At 39.3% G+C, this 17887-nt stretch overlaps 5 protein-coding genes across 15 annotated transcripts in view; 2 read left to right on the top strand and 3 right to left on the bottom strand.

The window, feature by feature from the left end:
- Positions 1 to 12153, bottom strand: part of spen (spen family transcriptional repressor split ends) — a 90179-nt gene extending 78026 nt beyond the window's left edge. For 4 of the 11 annotated variants that reach the window (XM_089465166.1, XM_089465170.1, XM_089465169.1 and 1 more), the window contains exons 1-3: positions 11206 to 12152; positions 11085 to 11099; positions 6423 to 6963 (exon numbers count right to left, since the gene is read on the bottom strand). In XM_089465166.1, the coding sequence (XP_089321292.1) occupies positions 6423 to 6607 (185 nt within the window). In that variant the 5' untranslated portion in view covers positions 6608 to 6963; positions 11085 to 11099; positions 11206 to 12152. Of the gene's footprint in view, positions 1 to 6422; positions 11100 to 11205 lie in introns of those variants that run through there. The other 7 variants (XM_089465174.1, XM_089465176.1, XM_089465173.1 and 4 more) reach the window with 5 other exon arrangements.
- Positions 12154 to 12619: 466 nt separating this feature from the next.
- On the top strand, positions 12620 to 13501 carry LOC108609759 (uncharacterized). Its single transcript, XM_018001506.2, has 2 exons — positions 12620 to 12911; positions 12972 to 13501. Exons 1-2 carry the CDS (start codon positions 12726 to 12728, stop codon positions 13398 to 13400), a joined length of 615 nt encoding a protein of 204 aa, XP_017856995.1. The 5' UTR covers positions 12620 to 12725; the 3' UTR covers positions 13401 to 13501.
- LOC108609752 (U5 small nuclear ribonucleoprotein 40 kDa protein) lies at positions 13435 to 15508 on the bottom strand. Its single transcript, XM_018001496.2, has 3 exons — positions 15257 to 15508; positions 14832 to 14961; positions 13435 to 14769 (listed from the first exon to the last, which is right to left on the bottom strand). Exons 1-3 carry the CDS (start codon positions 15362 to 15364, stop codon positions 13964 to 13966), a joined length of 1044 nt encoding a protein of 347 aa, XP_017856985.1. The 5' UTR covers positions 15365 to 15508; the 3' UTR covers positions 13435 to 13963.
- A 14-nt stretch (positions 15509 to 15522) lies between these two features.
- On the bottom strand, positions 15523 to 16315 carry ND-15 (NADH dehydrogenase (ubiquinone) 15 kDa subunit). The gene is made up of 3 exons (XM_018001513.2): positions 16175 to 16315; positions 15763 to 15986; positions 15523 to 15697 (listed from the first exon to the last, which is right to left on the bottom strand). Exons 2-3 carry the CDS (start codon positions 15973 to 15975, stop codon positions 15605 to 15607), a joined length of 306 nt encoding a protein of 101 aa, XP_017857002.1. The 5' UTR covers positions 15976 to 15986; positions 16175 to 16315; the 3' UTR covers positions 15523 to 15604.
- Positions 16311 to 17687, top strand: Pus10 (Pseudouridine synthase 10). Its single transcript, XM_018001519.2, is given in 3 exon segments — positions 16311 to 16568; positions 16631 to 17434; positions 17437 to 17687. Coding segments are annotated over 3 exon segments (1155 nt in total). The 5' UTR covers positions 16311 to 16448; the 3' UTR covers positions 17668 to 17687.
- Positions 17688 to 17887: the final 200 nt, after the last annotated feature.

The raw sequence follows: 17887 nt of genomic DNA, 5'->3' as shown, positions 1-17887 counted from the left end.
CGTCGTCGACATATGGAATTACGAAACACAATAACAACAATGGGAAACAATAACAATGCAAATAATAATCAAATAATTGCACGACTTGCAAAATACAACAACAACAACAAAGCTGTACTCAAAATGAAACAGCAATAGTAACAACAACAACCGCTATGAAACGTTCCTGAACGTACTTCATAGATACATTTGCACATGTTCACAACAAAGGCAAAAGTCGGAAATATTTTTGCGTTTTTTTTTTAACGTTTTTACTGATTTTTTGTGTTTTTTTTTTTTTTAGTTTTTTCTTATCGGCAAAACAAATGGGAAAAATAGTTGCGATGACTAAGCCGCTTAGCTGTTGCTCCCACAGTAGATATATAGGTATATCTATATATGTACACACACATATACATATATGCATGTACGTAATGCATCAGTTCGCAGTATAATTAAATAATATACATTATTTAAAAAGTTTAAGTTCTTTAACTAAAAATAGAAACCCTTGATGACTGCATCGCACCTTAATTGGATTCTATATATATTTAACTTTTATTATACCCTGAACCCATTGAAAATGGGAAATCAGGGTATAATGGTTTTGTGAAAAGTATGTAACAGGCAGAAGGAATCATCACAGACCCCATAAAGTATATATATTCTTGATCAGGACGACGAGCTGAGTCGATATAGCCCTGTCCGTCTGTCCGTCCGTCCGTCCGTATGAGCAAAAGGATCTCAGAAGATATAAGAGCTAGAGAGCTGAAATTTGGCATGCATACTCGTGAATACCATAGGCAGTACGAGTTTGCTTTATTTTTTCGATAACTCATCCGATAACTTTTTTATCGAGAATAATCGAAAAATCGACTTGGTTTTTTCATCCTAGTTGGAACACTTTTAAACCTGGAGACTCCAAATTTGCGTTGTATATAGAGTTAATGGACACAAAGATTTTGTAATTTACAGATTTTGGATACCACGCCCCCTTCGCCCCCAATTTGTAAAAAACGCATTTCAAGTACTAGAGACTTGTGCTTTGGAATGTACACATATTTTAACCATATGATTACGCTCTGAAAGTTTCATTAAGATCGTATGTCTACAAACGAAATTATTCAACAAATAAATTCTCATAATATTGCCCACATTGCAGCGCAGCCCAAGCGCAGTCGCTGCTAACTGCGCAGTCAGCAGAGCGCGTGCTTATAAGTGCATGTGTATGTATGTGTGCATAAAAGAAGTCCAGACTGATAATTATATCATCTTGGAGGGTTCAGGGTATCTCCTAGTCGAGCAGTCTCGACTGGAGCCTTCTTACTTGTTTTAATTTTATAATACATATATACATCTTTTTTTTTCATGACAAATTGAAACATTTAATAACTAGAGCAACTAAATATTTTTTAAATATATAGAAATATATCCATAATAATATTATTGTAAAAAGTTAAATCCTGACAAATAGTTTTATTACATAACAAGATTATTAAAATTAAATACAATGCACTTCTCTAACAACTCTTCGGGGTTCAATGAAATATGAGTAAGAGAAATGCCGTGACTCAGCATAATGAGCCCACATCATATATAAGTAAATGAACCATTCAACATTAGATTACAATCATTATCTAGCATGTACGACTAGCAGATACCCTGCAAAATCTAACGAGCAGCGTTTAATCCAATTGGACTTCTCTTTTTGGCATTCTATTGCTATGAGATATCCAAAATACGATATATACATATATATAACTTATAATATCCTATATACATAAATACCATACCATACCGTATTAGAATTTTGAAATCAACTTGGAAATATATATATATATATATCGATTGTAATCTTAAGCTAAGTGTACGATTTATCGATTTAATGAAAATGAAACTGAAAATCCATATTGTGTTTGTAGCTATCGATGAATTATCGATTGCCAATTGGACAGATTCTTTATCGCTCCTTATGGCCTTCAAGCAGAACACAATTTTCGATAGCTCTCTGCTAGCAATATCTCGACCGAGAACATATGTACTCTATGGCCACGCCTCCAATTGATCAAAAATGTTCTACAAAATCAATATGAAATCACAAAATGATTTTAATTTGGTATTTTCATTTTCTGTTTTGTTTCTATTTTTATATAACTTTACAAAGACCTGGCCAAAGATAAGAGTTTTCCTTTTTTATTTCACTTTTGTGTTTTCTTCTTTTTTTTGTGTTCTTAAAAAATAGCAACAAAGTAGAGCATCATAAAAATGGAATTGTATCTGCGTGCGAACGCAATTACAAATGCAGCTGCCCATTCGACCCCTCCCCAGCGTCCCCTCTGTCTAGATTCTATATTCTATAATATTGTAGCTAGTAGCTACGTTTCATTTTCATTTCGTTGCGTTTTGTGTCGTTTCATTTCGTTTTCTCTATCTAATCTACTTTTTTGGCTTTGCCCCACAGACAAAACATTCTCAATGCCAAATAGAACATTGAAAGCAAAAACAAAAACACAAGCAAATAGATCGTACATATATAAAATATATATAAATATATATACATACATGTACAACAAATAAAATGTAACATGACATTGAAACAAGTCAAATGCTCGCAAAACAACAACAACAACAATCAGGCAGAATCTGATACCTTTTGTTATTGTTTTCTTTTTTTTTTTTTTTTTTTTTTTTTGTATTGTAACAAATTTTCAAGATTTTTATTTCATGTGTGTTAAAGAGCCAAACACGATTTTCAGTTAATTGAATTTTGAAAAGAAAAAAAAAAAAAAAAAAAACAAATAAATATTAGATATGAAAAATGAAAACTTGTTTAGCAAAAAGTTAATTTGAATCAAGTACAAAAATTGTTGCCTATATTAAAACATTTGTAATTATTAAAAAAAAAATGCTGTGATTATATAATAATTGTTGTGTTATTTGTATTTATTTTATTATGACAGTAGAGCATGAAAACTAGTTGGATCACTCTTATTATCAATAAAATAAACCATAACCTGTTTAAACTGAAAAAAAAAAAAAAAAAACAAACAAATTATTTAGATATGTTTACATAAACTCTATTGAATATAAGTACATTATATATATATATATATATATATATATATATATATATATAATATAAATAACTAACTTATAATTATAAAAATATTATTTACATACATGTATTTTTAAATTAATATTCATTTGAAATCAATATTCATTCGAATTCATATTTGCTAGAATTTATTTTTATAATATATATATATGAATGTATCTTGAACAAAAGGTAGCGTATATGAAAAAAATCTTCGGGCAATATCTGGGATAGATAATAAACAATACTTTAATGTAACTAGCTGGAAAACATCAAAGTATCTGAGGGAATTTAGATTATATGAAAACATTATGGTGTATTAATTGCATTATTATGAAAGTATCTTATTGTATTATCTCGATATCTGTTCGTAGCCTGTAACATTAAAAGCACTTGAGATACATCAACAGATGTATTTTTTAATAATTTTATTATATTTAGTATTTTTTTTTTTTTTCTGAGTTTTGAAATTTATATAATATAAGATAAATGGGAAATATTTTTAAATTTTTTACGTTGGCCTACAAGTTTTTCTCTTAAGCATTTAGACCATCTTTGATAGGCCCTTTCTAACTATTTGATATATTAAAATTGTTTAATAAAAACCCAGCTCGAATATTAAATACCCTGGCAGAGCTATACGAGCTTGATTGCCGAGTCTTCTCTTCCATATTTACATTTGTTTTATATCTTTAAGATAGTCAACATACTCTGCATATTTCCTGCCTTTACAGGGTATCCCCCTCGCGTGTCAGCACATGCCCGCACAGCCGGCTAATTTGTAACTCCTGTGTTTTGTTGTATCCCGCAGATACAAATATACGAATTCTCTATAAAGTTGTCTGCGTAATCTGCCTAGGCACAATTTTTATTTTCTTTTCTTTTTCTTTTTTTTGGCCAACAATAATAACTATTTTCTGGTTATCTAGTGGTTGTTGCCTGGTTGTTGTATGTTGCTGTTGTTGTTGTTGCTCGACTCTGCAGTTCATTGTCAATGTCAAAAAGCTGTCGACTGGTTTTTTTTTTTTGTTACTTTTTCTTTGCTATGCTGTTGTTGCTGTTGATTGTCTTGTAATTAACCGACAACTAGCAATTGTTATTGTTATTGCTGTTGTTGTTGGTCTTGTTGTCTTGCGGTTGTTGTTTTGTGCTGACATTGATGCGGGTTTAATGCACCGCTTTAATGACTTGGCCAGCCGAAAACATATATTTCGCTTCTTTTATTTATTTCTTTTATTATTATTATTTTATTTATTTATTTTTTTTTTTTTGGCTAATGAAGCAATTAGACGGCGACTTTTGCACCCAACAAAAATTAAGGGGAAAAACAAAGAAACGAAAAATGTAATAAAAGAAACTGAATTATTTTCTTACAAGAGTGGTGTGTGCACGACTAGCCAGTTACCCTATATATATATTTGAAAATATTCAATATTAATAATTTTGCTATTAATATTATTATCTAATTGCTATACACCTGCAGAGTCTCTCTGGGTCCGCTGTGCAGGCAGGGTATACAAAATAAATAAATAAATATGTACGTGTCTATATAGAGAGGTAGAAACAACAACAAATGGCCACAAAACTTGTTTTGGCCAAGAGAACAAACACGAACACAAATGAAGGCAGACAGAGGCGTCTAAGAGCCACACACACACACACACACACGCACATACAATTCTAGTGTTGCCCAAAAGAAAAATATAAGAAGCAAAACAACAAAAAATTGTGTACGAAATTACGTAATAACGCAAAATAGACGACGACAGTGGCCACATGTCCGTCTCGTGTCGATTTTACTGTACACGTCGCCACACAGTTGGCCAAGACACACAGAGACAGGCAGGCAGGCAGGCAGGCAGGCAGGCAGGTAAGAGCAGCAGCAGCAGCAGCAGCAGCGCGAGATGCGACGACAAGTCAAGGTAAAAAGTTACGCGTTTGGCTCTTTAGGCTGGGCCACTTACACGCACGGCTGTATCTTACAGATACGAGTGCAGCTAAGCTGCATCTTGAGATACTTTCGGGCAGCCAGGCAGTCAACGTGTCACAGATCCCCGTGACGGATAAGCCCCACAACAACAACAACAACAACAACAACAACTCACTGTGGCCAGTGGGCGCTGCAAGTAGCTCGAGGTTCAAATCTCGAGTCTCGAGTCGCGCCAAGACCCACGCGCAGCCACTCGAGATACTTTGCATTTCATTTAAATTTATTTTTTCTTATATTCTTCTCTCTTCTATTTGTTTTTTTTTTTTCTTTCTTTTTTTGGCTTTATGTCAACCGTTAGTTGGCTTTAGGGCCTACGCAGCTGCAGCTAGGCTGAGTTGCATTTTAGACACGCATCTCTTGCTGCTTCCACGTATGAAAACTTCCAGCTAACTGCGAGAGAGATTTACACAGTCGGAAAAATTCCAAAGTATCTTGAATATTCCTGGTAAATGGGGGGAATGTATCTGAGCTGGGATGCATGAATATATCTGAGTGCAGTTGCATTATTTGAGAGTATAGTTGTATCAAATATTAGAATATCAACTGTATTTGAAAGTATCTTGATTTATATGTATCTACATTAACATATACAAATGTATCTGCAGTTATTATTAAAAGTATCTGTAGTTTATCAAGGTATCATATATATTTAAAAGTATCCATTGTTAGTTACTACAACTTCTAGCTACCTGTCTGCCTCTGTCGAATGGGAATCTAGGTAGAATATCTGAGATACATCCGAGTATCTTAAATGCTCTTTATAATATCTGTAAAAATCTTACGAAGTATTTAAGCGATGGGAAAATATTATATACATATTTTACAGACATATATATATATAACCATAAATATATTCTCACAATATTTACAATAACTAAATGTATATTTCGATACTAGAGAATCGTTGCTTACATTTTTAAAGTTGTTCACAAATTCTGAATAAAATATATAAACCTTTCACGTATCACATTTTTCTTATCTTCCCATACCATTAAATTTAAATTATACAAATATTAAAATTTTCGCTTTCCTTCTGAATTCTCTTTTATTTTGCTTAAACTTCTATTACAATTTAATATTTTAATATATTTTACCTTATAAGATATTTCTTTTAGTTTCTCAATTTAGTCTAGAATGTTTCCTTCTACTTTTAACGGAGATCTATCTATTTTTACTTTCTTGTGGGTCCATTTTCTCTTTCGTATCATAATATAGTCTACCGGAGCGCTTTCTAGTTCATTCCAATATGTTCCAATGAAACACGCTTTCCAGCCTTTTCTAATGCATATCAGTAAAACATTTTCACTTCCATTAGCTAACATTTGTATTAGTATTTTATCTTTAGATCCTTTTGCTTACCTTTTTAATGTATCGCGTAGTTTCTGATTATTGTTATTATTATTATTATTATTGTTGTTGTTGTTGTTATTGGTGTTGGTGCTGCTGTTGCTGCTGCTACTATCCACGGCGATTTGTTGTTGTTGCTGCTGCGTAGTTTCGGCTAATTTTCCAAAACAAATGTTACGGCTGCTGTCGCGTACCATGTTTCGTTTACGATCACGATCTATATAGCATTTCTCGTATGCCGTTGTGGAGGCGCATAATTTTAAATGGGCGCGCTCCTCCCATTGAACAAATATCCCGATTTGTGAGAGAGCATTAACTCTATAGCTTTTGCTTAACGGCGGATTTTAATAGATATCTTCAACTCGTTCACTTAGCACATTTTCGTGATACTTTTATTCTTTTTCTCTTTCAATTTTCTCACTAGATACTGAATTTATTTTTTTATTTTTAATTAGATTTCTTGCATTTTCTTTGCTTTTTTCTTGCTTTTTCGCACACACAACAGATCGATTAATCGATCGTTAGATTGAATTAACTGCTTATTTAGCATGGGCTGTAAATAGATAAAGATTGTGTGGGGGAAACATATGGTTTTATTATTATTAAATATATTAAATTATTAAATATATATATATATTATTTTTATTATTTCTGAAAACACTTTTCGCACTTTTTCAACATTAATTTAAGCACTTTTTATCTTAATTTTTCTTTCTTTTTTTTTTCATTTTATGTGAGCGCAACAACAAAAGCTTTTGCCAATTTATGTTAATTTAGCACTAAAAATATACAGAAATGTTTTAATTTAATTCAACTAGAGAGCAATTTAAATTTATTGAAATTTCAATAGGGGCGGTCAGCAAGAATATACATATTTCTTCGTATATATATAAATTGTATCTATGAGATACGCAAGATCTTTGCGCTCAATTTAAAAGGCAAGGCAAGTCGCTGGACAGGGGCTGCATATAAAGACTATCGCGTGTAGTCTCTATATACAGTCATGCATATATATATGTATGTATATGTATATGTGTGGATATATCCATCTATATAAGTAATAGGGTCTGGGGTACTGCTCTGCAGCGCGCATTTCCTTTCTGTATGAACAGCAACAACAAGCACAGTATAAGGTGGAAAATGCTAGCAGCGACGTCAACGTCGACTGCGACAGCGACAGCGAGTTATTATAATCCAGTCAACGTTACAGTGAAGCAGGCAGCCGGACCGGGTCCAAGAACCACAACGGCATCAATCCACAAACCGGCCAAAAACAACAACAGCAACAAAATAAATAAGGAAAACGAAAAAAAAAAAAAAAAAAGAAATCCAGCCCGAGCCAAGCCAAGCGGGGCGCATGTTAAAATTCCAAAAAGCAGGCAACATGGAAATACAAGAACAACATTCATGCTGCCTTTTGTTGATGGTGTGAAGTTTGGCAACGTCGCAGTCGCCGCAGCAGCAGCAGCTCTCGCTCACACTATCTGACTAATGCGAGACGCGAGCGTCCTCCCTCTCTCTCACTCGCTCTATGCTTGTACACGCTGCGTAGCGTATGTGTGTGTGAAGTTTGGCAACGTTGCCATTTGTGTGTGTTTGCTTATAATTGACGTTTGCACTGAACTGCTGCGCTGCTGTCGCTGCCAGCGCTGTCTGACGTGGTTGTTATAGCTACTACTCACACAGGCACACATGCTGACATACACACACACACACACATACAGCGCAAAGTGGGGTGCCTGTTGTGCGAGCGAGATAGAGCGACAGGTTTTAATGGCCCGTTGTTGCTGCTTCAGTGCGCACACACACGCATACATATAAACGTATTTCTGTAAGTCAGCATGAATGTGAGTGAGTGTGTGTGTGTCTGTTATGTACTTTTATGTACATAAAGAATTTATAGCTGGTACTTTTTGTGCTGCTGCTGCTGTCTCTGCCTCTGCCTGGGCATGGCATGGAAAAACGAGTATCTTCTGAGTTTGTTTTTGCCGTTCATTCGTCATTGTTGTTGTTGTCCGTCGCTGCTGCTGCTGCTGTGTATTTTTAAATGGTTATGTAGTCATGTGTACCTACAGCTTGTATGTATGTGTGTGCGAGGGGTGCTTTGGGAACGCGAGTTGTTATTTCACGTTTTTTTTTCAGCCAACGACGATGACGACGTTGTGATATGGCCATGCATAAAATGTAGTTTTGTAGCTCCTATTGTTGTTGTTGTTGCTTTTGCCATTTGCTACGTTTTTGGGGGCCCTTTATACGACGTTTGGGGCGCAGCAGGAAATCACAACTACACGCAAAATGAAGCCCATAAAAATACTTTATGTTCAAGTGTATGTGTTTGTGTGAGTTCGTGTGAGCTAAACCTACATTATGTGTGTTTGTTTGCATGTGTGCGCTGCCGTCGCTGCTGCTGCCTGTACAAAACGCGCAGACGCTAGCGGGCGTTGAGCGCTCTCCCTTTCTCACTTTGGCACACACAACACCGCTATTGCCGCTGCATTCACACCCATGCGGAGAGAGGCCCCAGTTGGAGAGCTTATGGCGGCGGCCATTGCTGATTGCTGTGGCGACGTCGACGTCGCATCGATCGTGAAAGTTTCTGGCGCTGCCTGCCTGCCTGGCTGTACTAAAGCATCGTCTCTGCTGCGCATCAGTCGCTTTGTATGCCTGGTGGGGTGCGGTTCAAAATCGCTTTATTATTTTTGTTGTTGCTAATTCTGCTGCTGCTACAGCTGCTGCTGTTGCTGTTTGCTTTGCACTAGAGCTTTTTTCCGCCTTTGTCGACGTGTGCAAAAATCTATCTACCAAAGATTTTCGAAAATACATTTATAATCAGAAGGAAAAAAAAATCGAAAAGAAACCCGAAAAAACTAAATTCAAATTCTGTTCAATTTGTGCGTCTCTGTCGTATATCTCACTCTCTCTCTCTCTCTGTCCGTTTCGTTGCTACGACTTTTGTCTGGCAGCCATTTTGTTTTTTGTGGTCGTTTGAAAAACGTATTTGGCTTAAATATTACAGCAACTACGACACTTATGGCTAAAAGCTGTGGCCATTTATGGACAACATTTTGCAAAATCCCATTAAAAGAGGCGGCTTTGGCTTCAGCTTCAGTTAGAATTCCAATTTCATTAATATGCCAGCAGCTGCTGTCGCTGCCTCTGCCTCTGCCGCTGCTCTGCCTGCGGCAGAAGAAGAAGCTACCAAACCAGTTTTCTGTTCTTCTTCTTCGTCTTTGTAGTCAGCGAACTATGCAGTCATTTTTGTAGCGCTGCTACGTGACCACACATACAAGCAGACACACACACGCATTCACAGATGCACACACATACAGCTGTATAGTCGTGCGACGACCGCATTTGCAATGTTGTCCCAGAGGAGGGGGCAGAACGATGCGGGGCGGCTGCGGATGCCACCACACGCCGCGACGCTTCCAACGCCAACAATACAGAAACTTTTGTAGTTTTTGTCGTACAACGTAGTTTCTAGCAGCTCACACACACCACATACACACGTATATATACACACATCCATACAGGCGCACGCGCACGCACACGAAACGGGTTAAATAAGTTTTTTTTCTTGCTCGTTGTTGTTTTACTGCATCCGGCAGCTCGCTCGCACTCATAGTCACAGTTGGATCTCTCGCTCGCACGCGCGCGTTCTCGTTTCGTGCAGCTGAATCGATTTTTGAACGAGCGACGAGCGACAAACGACGTCGAGCGACAACGACGCTACAGCAAAACGCGACACGACAATTTCTCTCCATACCATAGCGCCATCTCGTTTGCACACACGCAGCGCATGTCTGCGCACTCGCTCTCACTGCTTTATTTGCGTTGTTCGCTGTTGGGGCTCAAATATATACACACATACATATACACATATATATACACTAATACATATGCTGAGGCAGCGCCATGTTACTTTTAGTTAGTTAGTTGTTGTTGTTGCTGTTGCTGCTGCCAACTCGTTGAGGGGGAGCTGTCAGCCTGGATTTTTGCTACAACAATTTAAACGTCGCTGTTGTAGCCGCTGCTGGCGTCACTGCCGCTGTCGCTGTCGCTGCTTCTGCCGCTGCCTCGTTATTTTTCAGCCCGTTGCACGTCATCCGTTCGCCTTATGTGCTTTGAATTTCTGATGAAATTCTTTGCTTTCGAGTTAATTGCTGTTGTTGCTGCTATAACAACGATGACGACGACGTCGGCAGCGACAGCGACCGCAGCGCCCCCAGGCCCCAAAACTGGAGCTGCCTCTGCCTCTGTCCCAATCGTTGTGCCATTTTTCTTTGTGCTGCGCAGCTTTGTAGATCGGCTCCACAGAAACCAACGAATCGAGTCCTGGGCGTATGCACAAACACTCTCACACACACACACAAACACATACATGCTTATATACAATTAGATGTATATAACATACATATATAACATTCTGTATAATTTTAGTTGTGCTCTTTGTTTAATTAGAAAAATTAGCATAAGCTTTGTGTGGCCGACTTTAAATTTAGTTTCAACTCTTTTTATTGCACTTTAAAACAGACAATTTGCTCTTTTTTAAACACATTGCAACACTTTCCTCTTGGCTTTATTTAACCAATTTAACATTTTTATTTTATTGTATTGACACTATTTTTTATATTTTATAAATTTTTGATTCCAGTTGCTGATTTATTTCCTTACCAATTGCATTGAGAGCTGCAAAGAATAAGAAATATGCCGTATTAGTGTTATTTTTTAATTTTAAGTACAATCAGCATTGCATTGCTTCCAGTACGAAAGCTTTCCAGTCTTCCATACTTACACCATTTCCAGTTGGCGATCGTCGCTTATTTTCCAATCGTTTTGGACTGTATTTGAAATTTTAGCATTTTCTTTTCTCTTTTCAAATTTCAAAGACCTCCAAACGATCCCGTTTTAACGTTCGCTGCGAGCCGGGAGTCAAAAGATTTTCAATAATTTACGTGAATTTTCATTTATCGACGATTTTCACTTGAAATTTGGGTAATTTGTTGAATCCGATTCAACAACAAAAAACTCAACACAAATGCATTTTTTTTTGTATTTAATTTCTCCCAAATTTGCGCAAAAAACAATAAAAAATTTGCTGCTCAACTTTTTTTTCTTCTTATTCGTATTAGAATTATTTTTGTATTTATCTTTTGTATTTCGATTGCGTTTGAAAATACTTTTTTGGCTTTTGTCGGCGGCTGCTGCTGCTTTTACGTACTGTTTTTGTTTGTGTTTGATTGTATTTTTATTTGTATTTACATTTGTTGTTGTATTTGTGTTTGCACTCGCATTCGCATTTGCATTTGTATTTGTGTAATTAATGCGTTTTCCCAAATAAACACAATCGCCTACACGCATACACATGCATCAACATACGCACACGCACACACACACTCACACACATAAGCGCGCGTACGCTCCGAAACCGCACACACTCTCATATATGCATTTATACAATTTGCATAAATAGAAGAGCCAAAGAGCCGTTTGCATGGAATCGCGACGTATTGTATTTGCGACGAGGGCGGGGGGCAGCGGAGGGTGCGATTTACTTTGATCAATATTATAATGCGAATTAATTCAATTTAATATTTAATTTCGGCGTGTGTTCGGCGTTTTGAATATTATCAATTTCTGGCTTGTAATTTATTTCAGTTTAATTACATATTTGCCGCGCGCGCAGCGACAACGAACCGACCACGACAAAAATTCAACTGAAACTGAAAGAATTAGCGGGTTGCCAGATTTGAATGGTGAGGGCTGGCATTTACCGACATGTGGCAACGCCAACGACTTAAGAGGGGCAGAAATGGTGTATTTCTGAATGGAGCTGCGCTGGCAGCACAGCACGAGTGCTGTGCGGCTATGGCTTATTGAATTTGTGACGTCAGACGGTGAACAAGTTGATATTTTAATACACAAATAATAAAAGTAGTCAAGTAGTATAGTGTATTGTACCTAAATGTAAATGTAAATATAAGCAAGAAAATGTTGAAGCATATTATTTTATATGAAGTTTGTTTTAAGGCTTTATTACATGGTGGTACCACTAACCAGAGTGGTGAGAACCGTTGCCAGTGCTGCCAAAATGTTTTATAGGTATGCATTTGTCGCGTTGACAGTAAATACAATAATAATATATACAATCTATTGTGTATTCGAATTTCGGAATATTTCGCGCCATTTACGTTTGTGTATTTCAACACTAGTCAGGGCTGCCAACCTATTTTACAGCTGCTTGATTGTCGGGTTGGCAGTAAACAAAAAACATTGACGAATATTAAAAATATTTATGCGGTGGCATTCGATTCAATGAGCAACTTAAAGCAGGATCTCGATGAGTATTTACTGCTGCAGAGCGACCAAAAGAAGAACTTCAATGTCAAGCTGCCACAGATTAAAGTGCCCGGGCTGGCGCAAATCTTTTCGCGCACAAGCGAACAGCCCGAGGCAAACAGTTGGCTAAAGGACACACAGGACTCTTGCTGCCCCAAGCTGGTAAATGACGATGAATTGACTAATTGACTGGCCATACATAAATGCCATTTCGCTTCACAGTCCCGCCTACAGCGCATTGTTGGCTTCGTCGCTTGCCTGGGCATGGGCTGCCTCTGCATGACGTTGTCCACGCTCTATATTCCAGTCTTGATGCTCAAGCCGAAGTTTGCACTGCTCTTCACGCTGGGCAGTCTCTTCTTCATCTTGAGCTTCTGCTTCCTCATCGGCTTTCAGGCATTTTTCAAGCAAATGTTCTCGCGCCCACGCCTCGTCACCTCCATCTCCTATAGCGCGTGCCTTACCTCAACGCTATACTTTGCGCTGGTGGCCAAGAGCACCGCCTTCACGGTGCTCTTCGCCGTCGGCCAGATCATCACGCTGCTCTTCATGCTGCTGGGCATGGTGCCGGGCGGTGCGACGGGCCTCAAGTTCTTTGGTCAGCTCTTCAAGAGTAGCGTCTCCAGCTCGTCCAGTGCGCTGCCCGTTTGAGCTCGTACCAAGAAATCAAAAACAATTTTACAAATTATACAATACAAATTATTTATTAATCGTTATGACAATGCAGAAAAATAAAACTTATTTGTGATAGAGCCCGAGGATTGCTTAAGACTGTGAGTTGTTCAGATGAGATCTAAGAATTAGCTGGAAGTAGTTCAAGCGAAATGATGTGTAGATCTAGCTGAGGTATAGCAAGAGTCTAGTGCTAGTCTTACATGTGAGCATGAAGAACTAGGTCTTGAAATTCTGTAAGTATACAAATTAGTGAGATGGAGCCTTTGATCCTGCCTGGTAAAAAATAGATCAGCAGTTGATATTGAATCTTGCCTCGATCAATGAAGGAAGGAATACAGGAAGAGAATCTTTAAAGAGCTAACCGATCAAATCTCACTTGAGTTATAATCAAGTTGTTAATCTTGATGCTTCCCTGCTTAAGTATCGAATATCGCTTAAGTATGAATCATTCAGCTAATCTCAAATCCCAGCTCAATCCTCAGAACAAAACTTCAGCATCTCCTTCTCAATCTCACTGATTCTGAAATCATCTACCGTAGCTAATCCTCAATCTCGCCCAGATACAAGGTCTTATCGCTTGAGCCGGACAATATGAGAGGTTCCTTCGGACTGAAGTCCACATCGTTCACGCTGCCATTGTGTCCGGGCAGCTTGTACAGTATTCTCCGCGTATTCACGTCCCACACGTAGACGTGTCGATCCGCTGAGCCGGCGCTGATCTTATCGCCACCCGGCGCCCAGGCGCAGCGCAGCAGATTCTTCTCAAAGTTATGCTGATGTCCCTGGAAGACCTTGACGCAACGCTCGCCGGGCGCATAGGCGCGCACATCCCACACGCGCAGCGTGTTATCCATGGCATTGGTCAGGACAAAGTCGCCCTCCGGGGACAGGGCAACCGCTGTGATTGTGTCCGTATGGCCACGCAGATGGTGCAGCACCTGCTGCTTGCGTATGTCCCAGATCTTCAACTCGTTGTCGATGCCGCCGCTGATGACCTGCTCGCTGGTGTCGCCAAAGCAGACGGCTGTCACTTGGTAAGGTGATTCCAGGACGTGCACCGGCTGCTTCTTGCGTGCGTCCCAAATGCGTATGGTGCGATCGTCGCTGCCGGAGCACAACAGCTGCTGGCCACGCCTCGAGCCCTGCACACTGTTCACAAAGTTCGTATGGCCCTTCAGGCGTCGCACTCTCTGACCCGTAACAATGTCCCAAATGGCCAGCGTTTTGTCTGTGGAGCAGGTGAATATATGCGAGCCATCCGGCGTAAAATGCGCCTCCATGACGGCACCACTGTGACCCGACATGGCCATTATGTTCTCACAGTCGCCATACACCTGCCAGATATCTAGAAGTGGAATAAAGTTTAGTCTAACTGAAATATATATATATATGATGATGCTCATTTACATAGCTGCCTGTCGAAGCCGGAGGAGAGCAGCATTTCGCCTTCCGGATGAAATTCTGTCGTAAATATTTCTCCTTCATGGCCCTCCAGCTGCATAATAGGCGCCTGCAGATTGGAGGTGCGTCGCACGCCCTGAAATTGCATTGAATTAGAAAAAAGTGGAGGAACAGTGCGAATGAAGCGTTGGGATTGACATCAGGAAGATTGTTTAGAGCGGCAGCAGAGTCAAGGAAAGCCGACAGCCGACAGTCGTCCATCTTTATATAGGTTTCACTGTGAATTTCCATTCACAGCTCATATTCAAGGCATCCTTCATTTTTCCAGAGTTGTGTTCTTCCACTACCACCTTTCTCTGCAAGCCTCTAAAAATCTTCCACACCAAAACACGCTGCTTCCTCTTCTTCTTCAAGAGCTTCATTCAGCTTACCGATTCCAGCAGCGCTTTATCCCGATTTGTATATGCCACAATGTCATTTTTGCTGCGCTTAGGTTCTTGCGCCAGCATCACACTATTATTGGGTCGTTTTGTGGCCATTTTATTTAAGAAAATTTACTTAAACGTAAGCGAGCGACTCTTCAGCCGCAAAAACAAATGCCAGGGCTGCCAACTCGCTGAAAAGCAACTATTAGCAGTGCTGCAAAATATAGTTTAAGCAACACTGTCAAAATACCAAAACAACGAAACTAAACCAATTTTATCATTTTACATATTATCATAATTTTCAATTTTCTTTCATTTAAAACATATTTCAGCTACATATAAGCAATGATTCCCTTAATAAGCATCAACACGTGGTGGTTCTGCAAACAGTTCCTCCCGCTTGCGCTCACCGGCCAGCCACTGTTTGTAGCGCTCCGTGCGCATAGCCTGAAGGAAAACATAAAAGGCTTAAATATATATTCAACTTTCCATTTGCAATAATGCAAGCTTACATGGAAGCGCAACAGCTGCTTCTGCATGCCCACGCACTCCTGGAAGTCGGCAATCAGATCGGCACATTGCTTTTTGCCGCGTTCCATGCCGTAGGCTTCCAGGCAGTCCATCATTTTCATTTCGAATTTGCCGCATTTGTCGTAGGTCTGATGGTTGATCAGGCAACCGGTCAAATCGGTGAGTGGCAGACGCAGGAAGGGCGACAGCGACATCTCGGCAGCTCCTAAATATATAATGAATATTTATATTATTCGCACATTCCAATTGGAGTATTATTTTGCCACTCTGTGACGTAACAATAACAATGCTTTTCACTTGCTTATAAAAGCAATTTATTTCACTTGCAGTTGCTTGAGCGATGCTTTAGGTGTTATTACGTCGCATAAAGTAATTATAACAGATAAAACGCACCTTAAATCGCAATCAGAAGAAAAATAGAAATATTTGACAATAGACAGCCGATAATTTGGGGCAGCACAACTGGTCACACTTAAAAACCAGCTGTCGATCCGCTACACTGCAGTATTTTATGATAACTAAACACAAATAGCGCCAAAATATATCGAGTCTAGTATTTTAAACAGTGTTCACAAACGATGCTTTGCTAGCACGTTTTGTTTACATCCCAAAGTTGAAGTTATAATTGTTTAAATTGAATTTGATTTGAATTAAGTACTAAAGGAAAATGAAGAGTCAGGAGCTTGTTGATTATTTGGCAAGCTGTGGCGTCTGTCGCGTCTGTCAGTTGCGCTATTTGAGAGCACGCGGCAACGAATATCGCGACATGCAGCAGACCTTTCAGCGCGTGAGAAAAAACATTTCAAGAAATTCAAGCGGCTTTAAAAATACAGAAGATTTTAATTCTAGCTGGATGTTAAAGTAGATGACAGAGATTTGAAGCCGTCAGAGGATGAGCCGAATGAGCAGCCACCAAAAAAGCCCCGCTTATCCATTTGCTCAACTTGTTTGGGTTTGTTCTCGGAGGAGTTTCAAAGTCAGTTAATTGAGGGCATTTCCAAATCGGATTTCGGCAAATATGATAGCGCGGGAATTGTCCTGGCTATAACGCTGCCGCTGACACTACAGCTGCGCCAGCTGTCCATGTGGTTCGCCCTACAGCGGAAATTTGGCAAGAGCTTCTTCAATGATAACTCTGCCCCGGATGTGCCCATCAAGGAGGCCGTCAAACTGATTCTGCATCCCATTGTGTGCTCGAAGCTGGGCAGGGAATACGATGCAAACGGGCTGATGATCAACATTGATGTGCGGCACAGCGTTGAATCCGAGGAGGTGGACAAGTTGACCGAGCTGAATCGAGTCGCATTTCCGGGCAAGAAACGCATCGAGATCTCGCGAGGATTGCTGGAGAAACAATACCAACCGGCACGCATTAAGGCTGATATCTTCGAGAAATATCTAGCAATACCACCGGCTGCTGTCGAGGAACCCCTGCAGCTGCAGTCCATTGACCTAATGGGCCCCATCGTCTGTGTCGCTGGCAGATATCGGAAATTGAGTCGGGAGCTTTCGCATACGCCGTGGGTGCTGCAGGGCAGACGGATTATGGAGGAGAGCATTGAGGAGATCATTGTGAAACAGGTGGCGCCACATTTCACTGATACGGTGTGCAAGGTTACTTTCATGTCCAGTGGGCGAGAGGATGTGGACGTGCGCTGCACGTCAAGGCGTGTGTGAGCCGGGAGAATCGGCGTTTGCTCATCATAGATGTGGTCAGCCAAGCGGGCACATATATCAAGGAGCTGGTTCATGGCGAATTCGGACGTACAACGCCCTCCATATCCTCCATCATAGGCAAACCCATTGATATATTAGCTTTAGATGTTGTTGGCATAGATTTGGATTGGCCAGCAGATGTAAATAATGCGGAAATCGAGATTGAATAAAAGGCGGTTTATCTAATGTAGCTTTTTGAGCTTTTTGCAACACTGAAAGCAATGGGCTCAATGTTTAAAATGGTGCGGATTTGAAAAATGTGTAAAATGTGACGTCACAGCTGTTGCATTCTATCTGTAACCATGTAATTGTTACATGACTAGTGATTTTATATAGACACACATTCGGTAAAAAAACTTTAAAATTATGTTACGAGCTTGAGAAGAATTT

The sequence above is a fragment of the Drosophila arizonae genome, chromosome 3 (assembly GCF_054131065.1).
Source record: "Drosophila arizonae isolate 15081-1271.41 chromosome 3, UAZ_ARI_1.0, whole genome shotgun sequence".
Lineage (NCBI taxonomy): Eukaryota > Metazoa > Arthropoda > Insecta > Diptera > Drosophilidae > Drosophila > Drosophila arizonae.
Note: the sequence above shows the minus strand (reverse complement) of the source record. Positions and strands in the feature narration are given on the sequence as shown.

Bases quoted from the DNA above. Each gene is read 5' to 3' on its own strand.
- ND-15 (XM_018001513.2), bottom strand. From the start codon at position 15,975: ATGTCGCTGTCGCCCTTCCTGCGTCTGCCACTCACCGATTTGACCGGT. The intron at 15,698-15,762 runs GTAAGCTTGCAT...GTTTTCCTTCAG, and splicing joins AGCAGCTGTTGCGCTTCCAT to GCTATGCGCACGGAGCGCTA.
- LOC108609759 (XM_018001506.2), top strand. From the start codon at position 12,726: ATGAGCAACTTAAAGCAGGATCTCGATGAGTATTTACTGCTGCAGAGC. The intron at 12,912-12,971 runs GTAAATGACGAT...TTCGCTTCACAG, and splicing joins ACTCTTGCTGCCCCAAGCTG to TCCCGCCTACAGCGCATTGT.
- LOC108609752 (XM_018001496.2), bottom strand. From the start codon at position 15,364: ATGGCCACAAAACGACCCAATAATAGTGTGATGCTGGCGCAAGAACCT. The intron at 14,962-15,256 runs GTAAGCTGAATG...ATGCAATTTCAG, and splicing joins ATAAAGCGCTGCTGGAATCG to GGCGTGCGACGCACCTCCAA. The intron at 14,770-14,831 runs GTAAATGAGCAT...TTCCACTTCTAG, and splicing joins CGGCTTCGACAGGCAGCTAT to ATATCTGGCAGGTGTATGGC.